Source organism: Ictidomys tridecemlineatus, chromosome 13, assembly GCF_052094955.1.
Source record: "Ictidomys tridecemlineatus isolate mIctTri1 chromosome 13, mIctTri1.hap1, whole genome shotgun sequence".
NCBI classification, from domain to species: domain Eukaryota; kingdom Metazoa; phylum Chordata; class Mammalia; order Rodentia; family Sciuridae; genus Ictidomys; species Ictidomys tridecemlineatus.
In genome coordinates, this window is record NC_135489.1 from 25,887,383 (window position 1) to 25,905,056 (window position 17,674).

A 17,674-nucleotide genomic window follows, 5' to 3' on the forward strand; every position below is an offset into this window, starting at 1 on the left:
GTGTCAATTAGAAAGTCTAATTTCCCTTGCCTCTTAGATTCTCAATTCCTCATCAGTTGCTATTGATCTGCTGGCTCCTAAGGAACTCGTAGCTGTTCTTGTTGATTGTAATCAGTAAAGCATTTTGAAGTTAGAAATTACTTGCTTGAGAACATCAAGTTACCATTTTCACTTCAGTTACTAAGTAGCTATGAGAATATGGAAAAATATTAGTAGCCCTTTCCACCTTCTTGTCTTCAATTCTTTCTCTTTCACTTTCAAAGTATACTAGCAAGACAATCTCTTAAACTTCAAATATGGCTGAGCAAAAATGTCCAGTTAATTGATTAAAACTACTTTGTTATAAAATGTGGCATTGCTTTTAAATTTGCAGTTTTTAACCGTTATTTTTTCTACTCATAGGAATACAAACAAATGATCCTAATGCTGTGGTCATAGGACTGGCACCAGAACATTTTCATTATCAAACTCTGAACCAAGCATTCCGGTAAATCTATTTTTTAATTTTTCACCTTGTCATACACTCCCCCCCCTTTTTTTTTAAAGTCTTTTTCACCTAAAGTCTTATGTGTTTTAGTTTCTGGCTGCCTAGATTGTACATAAGGACAGACATCTTCAAATTACTTTAAAGTCAATATCAAATAATATTGTTTAATATTCTTAGTTCTGTTTTTTTTTTTAAATAATCAGTATGTTAAAATGTGATGATCATTAGGGTTTTTATGGTTCGTGAAATCAATATTCTGGAGTAGAAATTCATAATAAAATTTCAACTCTAAAGCTAGCAATTTTATCTTGTATTATTACTCTTGTGATTCTCTTCTGACTACATAAATCTCTGCAGATATCGTCCAGGCTAACCTAAAAACAATAGATGTATTTTCCCTCCAGGGAGAATCCAGGCAATGGAAAAATTCAATGGAAAAGATCTGCACATTTGATCACACTTACAAAGGAATTACTCAGTGATAATGATAATCTGACCTGGAATTGTGGCAGTAGGGATGAAAAAAAAATTTGGATAGTGTCCTCATGATTTGCTCTATGATTGGGTTGGGATGGTGAGGAAGAGTGAGTTAAGAACATCAGATATCTAGCTTCAGCAAGTGAATGAGCACTCTATCTGGGCTCTGGGAAATGATGAGTGGTTGGGGCCATTTGGCCTCTGAGATATCCAAGTGGAGATACATCATTGGCTGTTGGCAGAAGAAGCACAGTTAACAAATAAGACATGTGAATCTGTTAGCGTGTGCATTTCACCTACATGAACTTCTTGCTGCTACTTCCAAAAGAAAGACTCTACATGTTTTCATTCTTCCTGAGATAATTTGGATCCAAATTTACTTGCAGATCTTCTTCCTTGAAGTTTTCATATCTTGGCTTTTATGTCTTGTCAAACCACAAAATACTGTAAATTTATCTTTGAATTTATGACAAATTAATAGTTCAAAATTTTGCATAGGGATATATATTTTTAATGGCATAGTAAATTTTGAGTATTTAACTATAAAAATATTATTTTTAAAATTCAATTTTTCTTACTAGAACAAGGATCTCTAAGAATTGTTCTTTCTTATATTTTTTGTAGAATTCATTTTTGATGTATATATCCTACAATCAGAATATTTGTAGGAAACTTTAAAACACAATACCAGGTTCACACATGTGGCTGCATTATTTGCTGAGATCTTAAAAATGGCTAGCCTCATGTAAAATCTGTGTGGCCAAAAATAGCACTTTGAGGACAGCCACCTTTTTCCTATGTGCATGGTCATTTTTGATACTCAGTTAATGGAAACCACAACTACTAAATGCACTTTCATTTGTGATTCTCTTAGTGTGGTATTCAGCCTTTGTTTAAAACTAATTTACTATAATTATTGCCTGAACTTTCATTGCTATACCAGATTGCTTAAAAATGTGCTTTAAGAGTATATGGTATTGGGTAGGTATGGCGGGAAATACCTATAATCCCAGTGACTCCGTAGGCTGAGGCAGAAAGAAGACAAGTTTGAGGCCACCTTCAGCAGCTTAGCAAGACCCTAAGGAACGTAGTGAGACCCTGTCTCAAAATAAAAAATAAAAAGGGATAGGGATGTAGCTAGTGTTAAAGCACACCTGAATTCAATCCCCAGTACCAAAAATAAAAAAAGAGTACATGATTTTAAAATTCCTTTTGCTTCACTTACTTCTATTATCCTGCTTTAGTTTCTTAGAGAATTCCTGTCTGCTCCTCAAATAAGGCCTACAACTATACTAACCAAAGTCAAGTCAGTATTCACTTGAAATACAGAATCTACATTATTATGCATTATTTCTTACTTCTGAATTTACCCCTGCTAACTTTAATTCATTCTCTTAACCACAGAATTCAAGGAGAAGGTATTGATTGATTTTAGCTCATAATTTGGGAAGGACATATTTAATAGGAAGTTAGGAGGTCTCTGTCTTAGATGAATGCTAGACTCAGGGTAATAAAAATGTATGTTGACATAATACTGTCTTTGTAATTGCTCGGATGCTGCTAATTAGTATACTTTCCTAATATTGATTTTTTCAAACACCACATTTTAAAGCATTACAGTGTACTTATAGGTCAACTCTAATTTCACAAATGCACTTAACAGCTGAGTGGAGAGTTAACAAAGATTTTAGGTCTCGCCCTTCTTTGCATATTGATGTTTCCACAGAGACTGTGCCTTCCAACCAGTGATAGCAGCTGTTTCGATTGTATGTAGCAAATATAGTCATCTCAAATGAACCAATGATTAAATTACTATTCAGGTTGATAATGAGAATAAACACTGATGTTGAAGCCCATTGGATAGCTGCTTTGAGTGCCAGTTTCAGGGGCATGTTTGTTAAGGCAGATAGTCAACCTTCAAATATCACTACCTCTTTCACTGTGTTTTTAATGAGCAAACACTTCCAAAAGTGCATAGTTCAGTGCATCTATACTGTGCAAAGTATGTGACCAGATAAGTCTTAAATGCCTGAACAAAATTGGGAGTGATTTTAAAGAATCTTGGGAAAGAATATGAACCATTTATAGGAATAAATTCGATTTGGGTTTGGATTGTCTAAAACATTCAAACACTAAAAGCCTTTAGTAGCTTTTTCCCCTTTTATCTAATGCTAAAAGAATAATGTCATGAATGTTCACATACCTATCAAGCCATTTTAAGAAATAGAAAATATCAATATTTGATATCCCTTACAAATACTTCCCCAATTTCCAAACCATAAGTAATAAGATTTTGAATTTAAGTGTTCTCATTTACATGCATTTCTTTACACTTGTGATACATATATGTAGATATCCCTAAACATAATACAGAATTATTTTTGCATGTTTTATACTACTAATATTCATCAGTCTACAACCCTAACAATACTATGTAATTCATCAGTATGAATAACCACAGCTCTAGTTCATTGATTTTTTTCATAGCAGTATTACTAGCTTATACCAAGGTCTTTTTAAAATCTTCTGATCTGAGTAAAAAAACCCAGAGCTGGAGCATTTAAATAATGGACCAATCATAAATTAAATTTAATGATCACAGTTAGGAGGAAGACTATGTAGGCAAAGAGATTTCTTAATAATTTTACCCAAACTTGGTATTAAGACTAAAAAATATCTAATCCCAAAAATAATATGACTTCATTGTGGAAAAGTTTTAGTGCTAAAAAAAAAAAAAAACTAAAAAACTAAAAACTATCTAATCCTGTCACCTAAAGAGTATCACTGTAAACATTTTAGCAAATAACTAGTTTATGTGTTTCTATGCACATACATATATATACACACAATAATATAAACTCTGTATAGGCTATGCAGTGACTTGCATTTTAGCAACCCAAAAATATATTATGTATGTTTTCTGTACTCTTTATTCTACAACATTTTTTATTCCTATAGCAAATTCCATTAAAAAACAAATAAATTGTTTGGCCATGAGTTTCCTATTGTTGGTTTTATTCAGGTTTTTGAAGTTATATTTGAATTTCTAAGAATGTGTCTGTTGAGTATTTAAGTTTTTTCCTTATTTTTGCCCTCCAGAAATATAATTCTCAAGTCAAAAGAGTTTTGAGAAAACCCTGCATGGGATTGTTTAACCTAGAAAAAGGTTCAAGGTTTTTTTCCCTAAATTAAAAGCAACTGATCACCAGCTTCTAGAGGAGCCTATTAGAATGTCCTTGTAGCTGAAGATAAAGGGCATCACAACTGTCACATTTAAATACACAGGGAAGCCTGTTTTTTTTTAATTTTTTAAAAAATAAATGACAACAGGATGCATTACAATTCTTATTACATGTATACTGCACAATTTTTCATATCTCTGATTTTATATAAAGTATGTTGACACCAATTTGTATCTTCATATATGTACTTTGGATGATGATGTCTATCACATTACACCTTCCTTGCTAATTCCCTGCCCCCTCCCTTTCCCTTCCACCCCTCTGCCCTATCTAGAATTCTAGATAGGGAAGCCTGTTTAAAAATGCTGCTTTGAAGCTTTGTGAATGATGTCTTTCCTGCGATTATTAAAGGGTCTGAGGGTGCTTCAAAAGTCATAGATGAACAGAATTCCATTATTTTTGGGTTTGGGGATGACATACTTATCATAAATGGTTTCTGTTGAATGTTAGATTTCTTGCTTAGGGGCATCTATTTCTTTTAAAAAAATAACAAGTTTAATTACTCCAGTAAATTTAATTCTTTAGTAAAGGAAGAAGAGAAAGGGAAGGGGAAAAACCAACAGTAATGGCCTCTATTATTACTGCATTTCTATAATAACTTCTGAATATTTTCTGAGTGTTTAGAACCCTGGAGGTGAGGAATTTCAGAACAATGTGGCAGAAGGGCTCAAATTAGAAATATTTATGTGGGCTTTTTCACTTTTGAAAGAGCTAACTGCTATGCAGTCTTCTTAATTAAAGTCCAAACAATAAAAATAAAGTACTTTGGAGATGAGAAGTTGTTTCTAGACTTAAGTGCTTGAGGTATTTAAACTTTCTATTAGTACATGGCAGAGAATAATTTTATGTACAAATTTGAAAGTCAGCATACAAAATTAAGTTGAATAACAGAATCACCACCATTACTTTGTAATTTGTGGATAAATTCTTTTTATTAAATATATTTTTAGTTGTAGGTGGACACAATGCTTTTATTTTTATTTATTTATTTTTATGTGGTGCTGAGAATCAAACCCAGTGCCCCACTGGTGCTAGGCGAGCGCTCTACCACTGAGCCACAACCCCAGCCCCTGGGGATAAATTCTTTTATGATTAAGGCAGCTCTTGCTACTCTCTAAATAAAGGTTTCAGGGGGAGTAAGTTACAAAAATACATTTTGTTACTGATTTTTCTGAAGTACACAAATTATACAACTCAGTAAAATTTTATACATAGATAATCTATGTACCCCCCTTGTGTTCATGATAAAGAACATTCCCATGAGGGCTCCCTTTGCTAGTCTGTCCACTCTTCCCCAAGAGAACTACTGTTCTGACTCCATCAGTATTGCAAGTTCTTGATCTTCACATGAATGAAATCATACTATGGTGACATTGTTTTTTAATGTGTCCTGCGGTTATTGGGCTCTGAGTTGCTTCCAGCTTTGCTCTTATGAATACAGCTACTATGAACATTCTTCTACATGTCTTTGAGAGACACATGCATTCAGTTCTTTTGGGTATAGATCTGGAAGTGAAATTGCTGGATAATAGGATAGATAATTGTTGAGCTTTTGGAAATATTGCCAAACAGTTTTCCAAGGTGACTGTACCAAGCTATACATTCTCACTAGCTACAAATGAGAGTTCAATTATTTCACATTTTCCCCAGAATATTAACAGTCTGTGTAATTGTGGCTATTGTTTGGTTTAGATAGTGGTGTACTAAGTTTCAATTTGTATTCCTCTGATGAGTAGTGCTGAAACCCTTTCATATACTTGTTGGACATTGGATGTTTTCTTTTGTGATGTACCCAGTCAAATTTTTCATCCTTTATATTGTATTATCTTTTTCTGTTGATTTGTAAGTTTTTTTATGTCTTATAAATGTCTTTGTTTGAATATATGTACTCAAGGTATTTTTATTTTTATTTATTTATTTTTGTACTGGAGTTCACAGAGGCACTTAACCACTAAGTCATATCCCCATCCCTTTTTTTAAAAAAAAATATTTTTTATTTAGAGACAGGGTCTCCCTGAGTTGCTTGGAGCCTCTAATTTGCTGAGGCTGGCTTTGAACGTGCCATCCTCCTGCTTCAGCCTCCCAAGCCATTGGGATTACAGGTGTACACACTGCACCCAGTTCTACTCAAGTATCTTCTTTCTACCTATGGTTTCCCTTTTAATTCTCTTAAGAGTATGAGAACATGAAGTTCTTGATTTTGATGGAGTACAATTTGTGACTATTTTCTTCTCTTATACTTTGTTTACCCCAAGAACATGAAGATAAGTCTCATGTTTTCTTCCATAAGCTTTATTACCTTACCTTTATTAACAATTAGATGTAGTATCTCCTTGAAGTTTTTTTTGGGAGGGGTACTGGGGATTGAATCCAGAGGTGCTTAACCACTGAGCCACATCCCCAACCCTTTTTATATTTTATTTAGAGACAGGGTCTCGCTATGTTACTTAGGGCCTCTCACTAAGTTTCAGAGGCTGGCTTTGAACTCATGCTTCTCCTACCTCAGCGTCTTGAGCTCCTCGGATTATAACATGCACCACCTAGTTCCCCTTGAGTTTTTACGAATTGTATGAGGTCACATTTTATCTTTTTCCCATAGGCATCTAGTTCCAGCAATATTTATTGCAAAGATCCATTCTTTACAACTGCAAGAATGGGATCCTAATTAGAATAAATTATATTCCATGTTTGTATATGTCAAAATACACTCTACTGTCACGTATGTCTAAAAAGGACAATAAAATAGTGGAAAAAAAAGATCCATTCTTTACCTCCCACTGAATTGTAGTTGTCCTTCTGACATAAATTAAGTAACCATATACTATATTATGTGGCTTTGTTCCCAGTATCTTGATTACTATAGCTTTACAATAATTCTTAATAGCTGTCAGGGTACATCCTTCAACTTTATTTTTCTTTAGGATTACCTTGACTGTTCCACATGCTTTGCATTTCCATATAAATTTTGGAAGCAACTTGTTGATATCCATCCAACATTTAAAAAAAGTTTGCTGGGAGTTTGATTGATACTTTATTGAATCTGTGGATATGGTAGAATCTGCATCTGAACATAATGTCTTTCCATTTGTTTATTTATTTATTTATTTTACATGATCTCATCAGTGTTTTGTATTTTTCAAAGTATGGGTCTTAGACATATTTTATTAAATTATTCCTTGTATTTCATGTTGTTTGGTGCCATTGTAAGTAGTACTTCACTAAATTTTATTTTCATTTTTGTTAATATGTAGAAATTTCATTGGGATTTTGTATATTAACCTTGTATTCAGCAACCTTCTTACATTTCCTTGGTGATTCCAGTGACTTATTTGTAGAATCTTTGAGATTGCATTTTCTACATAGACAATTGGGCTTTCCATTAATAATTACAGTTTTACATTTCTCTTTCCACTTCTTATATTTTTCTTTTTCTTGCTTTATTGTAAGGTCAGGATCTCTACTATAGTGTTAAATAGAAGTGATGATAGTAAGTAGCCTTATCTTATTTCTGAATTCAAGGATAAAACTTTAATATTTTACCTCTTTTAATATTTTGTACCAGCTCACTAAGCTATATGAATATATTTGCTTTTCACTTTTGATCCTAACCAGAAATAGCAGTGTTGAGCTTGTCTTAGATCTTCTGTTTTGTCATTTCATCACTTCTCTCAATATATAGTATTCTCAGAAGATTTCTATTTCATGGGGATCATAGAGTCCCTGAAAACTCAGTGTATTTTTTCAGTAATTAATGAAAGAATGACTGCATCAGTGTGATATTAGAGGGTTTCAATTAAATATTAAATATTAATAGATATTATTAAATTAAATATTAATAGAGTTTTCCTTTGATGCTTTTTATGATTCACTATTGTTTTAATTTAAACTTTTGTCATTTGTGTTTGTATTTAATTTTTTTTTAGTTGTAAGTGGGGCAAAATATCTTTATTTATTTTTATGTGGTGCTAGGATCGAACTCAGTGCCTCATACGTGCATGGCAAGTCCTCTACCACTAAGCTACAGTCCCAGTCCTTGTGCTTGTATTTTTGATAAAAAAATACTTGAATGTTAATACTTTGGCAGTTCTTGTTCAGTGATTCTCATTTGGCAATGCCTGGAGACACTTGGTTATCATAACTGACAAAGGGTACTACTGGCATCTGGTGGATAAAGGTCAAGGTGATTTATGAAACAGCATTTTCTAGCCCCAAATGTTAGTAGAACTGATACTGAAAAGCCCTGATGTAGTTCAACCCCTTCATTTGAAACTGAGGCCCACAAATATGAAGTGAATTGCTGTTACCTATTTTAAATAGTGTAAGGACTGTATATCCCACATTTACAAATAGTTGTCATTATTGTGAGAAACATACTGTGAGAAGGTCTGCTTGCATCCATTGTCCCTGTTAGCTCCCAGGACAGTATATATTATTCCCTGTGTTTTAGGCAGGGTACTGGGGCATACAAAGGTTCATCTGTTAACTAATTTATTCAATAATCATTTTGTGAGCAGTGCTAGACCTTTTTTTAAAAAAAATGTCAAATGCAGTGACTGCATTGTGGAGATTATATATTCTAGTGAAGAAGACTGATCAGACAGTTGGAAAGGATTGAAAATTATGACAAGTGATATGAAGGGAAAAACGGGAGGGATGAGATAGAAATGAAATGTGAGGAAGAAGTCCGCTTTATTTAAATAGGGAGACTGGAAATGGCTTCTTTGTTGTACTGAGATTTAGCTGAGACCTGTCAAATGAATAGAAGAAAGTTATGTGAAAAGTATAGGGCCATTCAGGTGGAGGGACCACCATGGGGGTTGAAGCAGGAAACAGTTTGATCTTTTTTTAGGAAATAAGAGCAGACAGCTGTGATTGGAATACAGTCCACAGTAGGGAAAATGACTTGAGATTGGAGATGTGGACACAGTAGGTGCAGGAAGATAGTGCAAGCCCCACAAGCCATGCGAAGGACTTTGAATTTTATGCTGTTTGCAATGAGAAGTTATTGAAGGATTTTCAGCAGGGGAGCAACATGGTCCCATCTGTGCTTTTTAAAACTCCTGCTATTGCCTGTACAGTAAACTGGAATAATAGGACAAGAATAATGTCCTATTATTGGGAGTCTATAGCAGCAATTCAGGTTGGAGAGTAAAACAGATTTGAAACATTTAAATTTTGTTTTGAAATTATAAATTACTGGATTTGATGATTAACAGAGATGTGTGGATGGTGAGGGAAAGTGAAAAATCAAGGATAACTACTAGGTTTCTGGATGAATTTTTTGGGATGGAAAAGATTGGGGGAGGAACACTTTGGGAGAGTAGGGTGAAAGAGACCCGTTAGTTTGATATTGAACAGATAGAGGTGTCTGATGGTGACTTAAGCTGCAGGATGATTTCATTTCTACATGCTCCACCTTCAGCAGAAATGGTGGCAAGTTGATCACTTTCCTTGAGAGGTTAAGTTATTTAGAAAGATAATGGACTGTGTGTGGAAGAGGGCTCCACTGGTTTTCTTAAGTTCTGGGTTATAGCACTGGCTCTAGAGCTCCCTGGTTGGTACCACTGAGCTCAGCCAGCGTCTCTGGATGGTTTCTTCATCTGTGAAACGGGGCATGTTGGCCTAAATGTGCCTTAAGTTTCCTTGCAATAATGTTTTGTGGCTCTGAATTTAAATTATCTCCATGGCTTTTTCTCTCATTGCAATTGTGGTCCTGTTCCCTGGCTAGGAATTTTTAGCTTACCTGGAATTTATAGCCAGAGATTTGGTGTCAGACCTCTTTTTGCATTTTTCCTTTGCTTCTTTATACTCAACAGGCTTATATATTTCCTGCTGATGTGTTCCTTCTGGTAACAAAACCAACTATTTGTTGCCTGTTTAGTATGTAAAACCACTACCAAGTATTGGGGTGTCTATTTCTAATATTTTTTAAATATTTAACTGTGAAAGATTTTTTAATCTGTGCCCTATGAAATGTTTCCCTTTTAGTTCATCCTAAATATGCCTCAGCTCTTCCAAGATCCAGTGAAGCTTATGCTGTGCAGAGAACAGTTAAGGCAGGAACCATTGCCCTGAGAGATGCTCTTCTCTGGACTAGTGCAGAACCAGTTCCCACTTAGGAACGCACTGTTCCAGCCCTTCCAGGGAAAACACAGAAGTGCTGCCTTGGAATTAAGTACACACATCAATCAGGCTGATAAGTCTTATCCCCAGTTAATATATAATAAAATATTAACAAAGCTAAATCAAATGAGTTTTTAGTTTAGCTATATAAGTGGAAAGCAATTTTGAGGTCTGTTGCATAAAGAATTCCAGTTCCGTGGTAGAGAAGCAAATAAATGGGATTGGGGTGGGGTGAAAGAGGGGGATGGATGAATCACCCATTGCTAACTCATTGCTATCAGCTGTGGTTAAGGCCAAAGGAGAGGCTTTGCAGATTTCTTAATGCTGGATTTCAAGGTCTGCTTTCAGAAATAAATTTGTATTAATATTAGTGAACAAATTTGAAGGATCTGTGCTGTGAGCAATTTGTAGTAACTAACAGTAAGTCCTTGTAATAGTCCAGTATGGGTTTTTACTTAATAAAATATTTAATCACAAATGTCTGAATTCTGCATCTCCCACAGGAAGTTATTTCCATGCCCACTGACAAGAATAATTCAGCAGTTTCATAGTTGAGCGCTTAATTACTCATAATTGTGAAGGGTAAGAAGTGATGAATTCTTCCTCCATGGACATACTAAATATTTTAACTAAGTAGATGACTTAAAGTAAATTAAGCTAGTGAGGTCATTTATTCCGTTGGTTTGGAGCAGTTTGAGAAATATATCATGTCCTGTATTCCATTAGATAATTATTTGTGCATGACTACTTCTGGGTGACTGAAGGTGACATTGTTGGGGTGAGTGGCAGATCTGGGGGTGAGAGGCGAGTGTTAAGTTCACAGAGATTTGTTTTGTTGTATTTTACTTGAGTCACAAAGGAAGATCCTTAGCTATATGTTGAGTTTTGTTATCAAACTGACAGGAAAACTACACCTTTGTTTGGTGTGAGAGTTGTTTGTCCTCTATCGGAATCAAGGAAGGGACTTGACCGCAGGCTGTCCCCTTAAACCTTGTCAGTATGTGCTTTGGGAAGATGGCCTTATTTGCAAACACCATTGAAAGCAGTTAGGTACAATGAAGGGGTGAAATTACATGCAGAAACTCGGTAAAAAAAAACAAAAACAGTTAAATAAATTTCTGAAGTAAAAAGAAACTTACATTTTGGAGGCGAGGAAACAGGAATTCAGTATTTCTGAAGTGCACTTCCTAAGTTGCCTCAGCAACAGTCTAGCAGCGTTTTCAGGCTCAGGAGCCTCCTGCTTACCATTAGGGAAGGCTGAAACAACACGTCTCATTAAGTTAAGCCTCTTCCCTAGAGTGCCTTATTTAGCTTTAGTTCTCTTAATTCTCTTTCCCTGGTGATTTGGGTAAAGTGTCTGAAACCACGAAAGGTAAAAGGTTGAAGCAATCCCAAATTTAATAATCTATCACCTTTCTTTAGTGTATCTGAATGTAATTCCCAGCAGTTCTTCGTGAATTCATTAGAAGACAGCAAGTCATTAAAAGTTAATAAGAAACTATTTGTTTCTGTGAGTGTGAGTAAAACCACTTCGCCAGTCTGACATTCTTTTCCAGTTATAAAAGCCTTGCTTTTAGCCAGTTTTTGTTTTTCTGGTCTCTCTAGGTTACTCCTGGATGGAGCGCCTCTGATAGCGATCCACAAAGCCAGGTATTACAAGAGAAAAGATGGCTTAGCCCTGGGGCCTGGACCCTTTGTGACTGCTTTAGAGTATGCCACTGACACCAGCGCCATAGTAGTGGGGAAACCAGAAAAGACGTTCTTTTTGGAAGCATTGCGGGGCACTGGCTGTGAACCTGAAGAGGCCGTCATGATAGGAGATGTAAGTAGAAGAGCCCAGGAGATGCCCTGCACTCACCTCTTTGCTAGGACGGCTGGCTTTGAAGCACTGCTTTAGGGAAGTGGACTTTTTGTTACTCAAGAGAAAAATAGTCAGAAGCAAGCTTTCCTGTAGATGTTTGACAGTATTCTTGTAAGCATTTGAAATTTTGATTGTTTTTGACAGTTCTCCAAAGTGTGAGGGCATGTATAATTTTAAAAAATGTTTATATTGCAAGTCAGTTAAATGCTTTACATTTTTTTTTCTGAAGAAAATCCCTATCAAACCTAAAGTATTTTGAGCATTATGCAGAGAACAAAATATAACTAAAGACTTTTATAAGTAGTGATCCTCCAGCCTCAACCTCCCCAGCTGCTGGGATTACAGGTGTGTGCCACCATGCCCAGCTTCCTTCTTATTTTCTTTTTCCCATTTCCCTTCCTCCTCTCCCCATCCCCATTTCTTCAATGGGCAAATTTGACTATAATGGAAAAAGCTTTTAAGTAAGACCTTAAACAAAGAGTTTGACATTCTGAAGGTAATTTCTAAGGGTCATTGTTGAACAAACTTTTTGTGGAAAAAAATCTTCTTTAGGCATAATCTGAATGAATCCTGCTTGTACATATGAGATAGCAGGACTGATTTTCTTTTTCTTTTTTATTATTATTTTTTTCTTAGGACTGATTACTTTACCAGGCCTTGGAATTTTAATTGCCTTGCATTCATTGTTACATTCAACCAAGTATTTATTTATCTTGTTTTATATTCTGTTTTGGTGGGTTTCTTACTATTTTGTTAGTTTTGTTTCGTTTTGTTGGAAAAGGTCTTACTATGTTGCCCAGGTTGGCCTCAGACTCCTAGGCTCAAATGTGATCTTCCTGCCTCACTCCCATGTGCTGGGAGTAAAGATGCACGCCACTGTGCAGGTGTGTTTATCCCTATCTTGAATAAGAATTGGACAGGGGAGCTCCCTTTACAGATTGATGTGTGATTCCCAAATTTAGTGAAGTAAACATAAATAGTTACAGTCTGATTAAGTATACTGCTTTGATTTGATCCTATCTATTATAGACAATTGGATGGAAATTAAGAGTAATATATTACGAGGGCCACTAAAAAGTGATCTTCTAAATCGAGTTCATTCACTGTTTACAGCTGAGTTATTCACTGTACAAGCTGTCAAATGCATAGAATGCTTTTTTCCCGGTGATCTGTTTTAAGAAGAGATAGGTATACTTGTGGCAAGGCATAGACTCTTCACTGTTGTCCGTGTTCAGTTACTGGAATTCCTTACGCTAGTGTTTGCTTTCCACCTCAGCAGCGCTTTCTTCTCCAAATATGGTTCTCCTCCTCAGAGTATTTCATGTGGAGTCACCCCTTTTCACCTTCTCCTCTTTCATTTTGAAAATAAAAAGCAGGGGATTCCAAGTGGCGATCCCATCCTAATTAATTGTTGGCAGAGTGTGTTGGCAAGCAACAAAAGACTCTGGACTAAGTGCCTTTTTCTGCTTTTCCAGGATTGCAGGGATGATGTTGGCGGGGCTCAAAATGCTGGCATGCTGGGCATTTTAGTAAAAACTGGTAGGTATCTTCTGTATACCTTTCCAAATGCCTTTCCAAAAACAGGGTGGTAGAGTTCACAGTTGCCCAAAGAATAGCTTTTGTCGAAATGGTAGAACTCTGGGCTCTAATTTTCTTTCTACATGAAGAAAAATGAAATGGGCTTAGGATTAAAGGGAAAAAGACCACAGGGGTGGGGGGAACATGCTGCAAATAGGTGGGAAGATCAGGGCTCGAGGCCTGGTAGTACCTGCCCTGTTCACCATGTTGGAATGGAGCAAGGACCATGAATTGTGGTGCTCTGAGAAAACATTTGTTTTATGCCAGCTATCTGATGATAAAGTTGATTTATTTAAGAACTGGTCATCTGTGTGCTCTGATCCTCTATCTTCATGCTTGCATTTTAAAAAATATATACCAGCTGGGTGGGCATGACACACACCTGTAGTCTCAACAACTAAGGAGGCTGAGGTAGGAAGATCGTAAGTTCAAGGCCTGCCTCAGCAACTTAGATTGTCTCAAAAAGAAAAAAATAAAGAATACAATAACAGAAAAAAAGTGGCCTACTCTCAATTTTAATCCTCAGTACAGGCTAGAGTTTGAATAGAGTTGGGGGAAGGTGGTGTGAAAATATATACATACCAGCACACGCATAAAAAACTTCTTTATTTTCATTTACTGTTTTTGTTGACCAAAAGCTTAGGAAGTATTTCCTACACTAAAATTAGGTTTACTTTATATGATCTCTCAAATTTTAAGAAAAAAGAAAGACCTTCTTGGAGACGATTCACCTAATATGACATATTTTTTTTAATATTTTTTTTTTAGTTGTGGTTGGACACAATACCTTTATTTTATTTATTTATTTTTATGTGATACTGAGGATCGAACCTAGGGCCTCGCACAATCTAGGTGAGCGCTCTACCGCTGAGCCACAACCCCAGCCCCCAATACGATATGACTGATTCAGTGTCCTGTATTCTGGTCTCATTTCTGTGCTGATTTGCTGTGTGAAACTCTGGTCATGGCTCTTTTCCCTGTGGGCCCTTGAATCTCCTAGTTGAGGATCCCTTAGGTAGTCTACTTGTAGTCTCTTCAAGGTAAAGAAGAAACAGTCATGGGAGTTGTGAGAGGGTCAAATATTTTTGCATGGGGAAACTTAATGGGTTTTTCAAAAGATAATGAAAGGTTCCCACCCCACCCTCAAATGGCACCTGCTGAATTCAAAACTAATAGCACATAATAATGGGAAATCTTGTCCAAGAATTGCCATCAGGTTTTTGTAAATCAAATAACACATAAACAGTTGTGTACACATCTCTGAGAGCTCATTTGCATAGTTTCATGTGATGGTAGTGAAACTATTTAACAGACTGTTCAGAAAAGGTAAAATTGAAACATAAAAGTCATAGGAGTTTTACCATGGGAAAATCTTTTAGAGAAAGTGACTATGACCTGAGTTCAAGAAAATTGTGATTGCGGAAAAGTTACTTTAAAATTAAAATGGGAAAATCTAGATGGAGCTAGAGTTGAATAAGAGGTACAGAGGGAAACCCCACATCTGCTAGAGCCTGAGCTCTGGAGTGGGCCCACCGATAGTAATACCAGTCACTGCAGGATTAACACAATGTCTTTTTACATTTCTCCATCAAAAGGATTGTCACCTACCCGGGAATGTTATGGCCCTGTGATGTAAGTAGCAAGAGGAAGCATTAACCAAGTCAGGAAACACAGACCACATCATCCTCTCTGCGTCTTTGTTCTCACTGTTCTGCCTTCAGTTTTATCCCATTAAGGGATCCTCAGATAACTATTTTTGCTTGTGGGTATTATTCCCATAAACATTTCCTTTCTTGAGCTCACATAGCTAAGGATTTATACCATCTATCAAAACTGGACCTGTGCAGTATCGTGAGTGGCCTGTGTGAAAAGCATCCAGTTAGTCTTAGGCTAACAGCCTAACGGTGAAATCTAAAATGTGTAACTAATAAAGCAGCTAAGTCTATCTCATTTCTATGAGATAGAAATAGGCCCTCTTGTACCATTGGGTTTTTGGTCACAAAAATCCAGAGTAAGCCCACTGTTCTAAAACTGTGAGCTCCATTGATAAAATTTAGCCCAGTACTATGGACAAGCACTGGGCTTCACAGTGTTTAAAACTACTAAAATATTTTAATTCATATTCAGTAAGAAGTACTATTTATGGATAGTCTTGAGCAATTTTTTTCAATGGGTAGCATATGGTAGATACATAATATACATTTTTTAGTTATTTTTAATAAAGATTTAAAATCTTAATAAGGATTTTGACTTGTCCTAACCAGAATTCATCTCTGTTTAACTTATAAAGTAGTCATGTAGAAAGAAATGAGCTTGCCCTTTGTCTTATAGCATCAGCATGGCTTCCTAAGTCCCCCCTGTTCATTTATTCACTCACGGAGGCACAGGCTGCTGCAGTGAAGTCAGGCCAGGGATGCTGCTTCATTCCTCTTGCTGACATTGAGCACCTGCTGTGTACAGGCTCCGTGTGAGGTGCCAGAACTGGAACATATGCTTGGGCCACTGGTATCATCTGTACTTTGTAGAGACCTCACTGGCAAAGCCAGACAAGCAGAAACATTCTAGAAGCCCTTAACTCTGTAGTTAAGAAACTTACTTGCCCCTTACACCATAGATCTAGGAAGTAGGTAACACAGCAAGTTATTTATTAACATACCTATGAGACCAAGCAGAAACCTTGAAGAGCAGCTTATACTTAAAGGACTTAAGCTTGAGGTGGGGGTGGGGGAAACGGAAACTGCCAGTAGAATTTTCCATATGGATCATGCTATGGAGAAGTGACTTGAGGGTGCTAGAGTAAGTGAGGTATATGCCAATTACCTAGATGTACATTTAATGCTGATTTCTTTTTTTTTTAAGAGGGAGAGAGAGAGAGAAGGAGAGAATTTTTTAATATTTATTTTTCAGTTTTTGGTGGACACAACATCTTTATTTTATGTGGTGCTGAGGATCGAACCCAGTGCCCCATGCATGCCAGGCAAGCGCGTTACCGCTTGAGCCACATCCCCAGCCCTGATGCTGATTTCTTCTCTGAAACAAATCAGTCAGTAGGATAGGATAGTACATATCTTCTCCAGCACAGTGCAAAGATGTGGAAGTGGGGTTGAGGTTTCAGGCTTTGCGTTTGCTAGGTAAAGCCCTCTGTTTAGTCAGCTGTTCATCACTGTGACCAAAATATCTGACAAGAATTTAGAAGAGGAAAAGTTTACTTTGGGCTCACAGTTACAGAGACTCAGTCCATGGTTGTCCAGCTCCATTGCTGTGGGCCTGAGGCGAGGCAAAACATCATGGTGGAAGGACGTGGCAGAGGAAAGCTGCTCAGCTCTTGGCAGCCAGGAAAGAGAAAGAGAGTGCACACTCACAGAGCCAAGGACACCCCCAACCCCCATCGTGACCTGCTTCTTCCAGCCAGGCCCAGCCGGCCTACAGATAGCACCCCGTGGTCCACCATTCACTGCTCCACTGATGGGGTTACAGCTGTCGTGATCAAACCCCTTCACCTCTGAACATTCCTGCGTGGCCTAACATGAGCTTTGGGGAACACCTCATATCCAAACCATATCACCTCCTAAAGAGGGAGTTGTAGAAAAGGTGGGCCTGTTGTTGGGGCAGCTGGATTTAGGCAGAAAAAAATTGAATAAAGCAGACAAATAAATAGCAGAGATAACAGAAAATGGAATGAGAGAGCAAAAATATAAGTGCAGATAAGTAGCCTCCTTCCTGTGGTCCTCCTGCAAACCCCCCCCACTTCTCTTTTCCCTGCCCACCTCTTCCCATTACTCCCTCCCTCCTTTTATTCATTTCATTTATTCTTTTAAAAAAATATTTAGGGAAGGTGTGCTGGTGTTGATGTTTGTGCTGGGAATCTACTGGGGCACCCGACAGACAGTCTCTGCTCTGAGGAAG

At 36.7% G+C, this 17,674-nt stretch overlaps 1 protein-coding gene across 5 annotated transcripts in view; it reads left to right on the forward strand.

The window, feature by feature from the left end:
• Positions 1-17,674, forward strand: part of Hdhd2 (haloacid dehalogenase like hydrolase domain containing 2) — a 58,577-nt gene that overhangs the window by 38,715 nt on the left and 2,188 nt on the right. For all 5 annotated transcript variants that reach the window (XM_078030073.1, XM_078030072.1, XM_078030071.1 and 2 more), the window contains exons 4-6: positions 403-487; positions 11,935-12,151; positions 13,666-13,729. In XM_078030073.1, the coding sequence (XP_077886199.1) occupies positions 403-487; positions 11,935-12,151; positions 13,666-13,729 (366 nt within the window). The remainder of the gene's footprint in view (positions 1-402; positions 488-11,934; positions 12,152-13,665; positions 13,730-17,674) is intronic.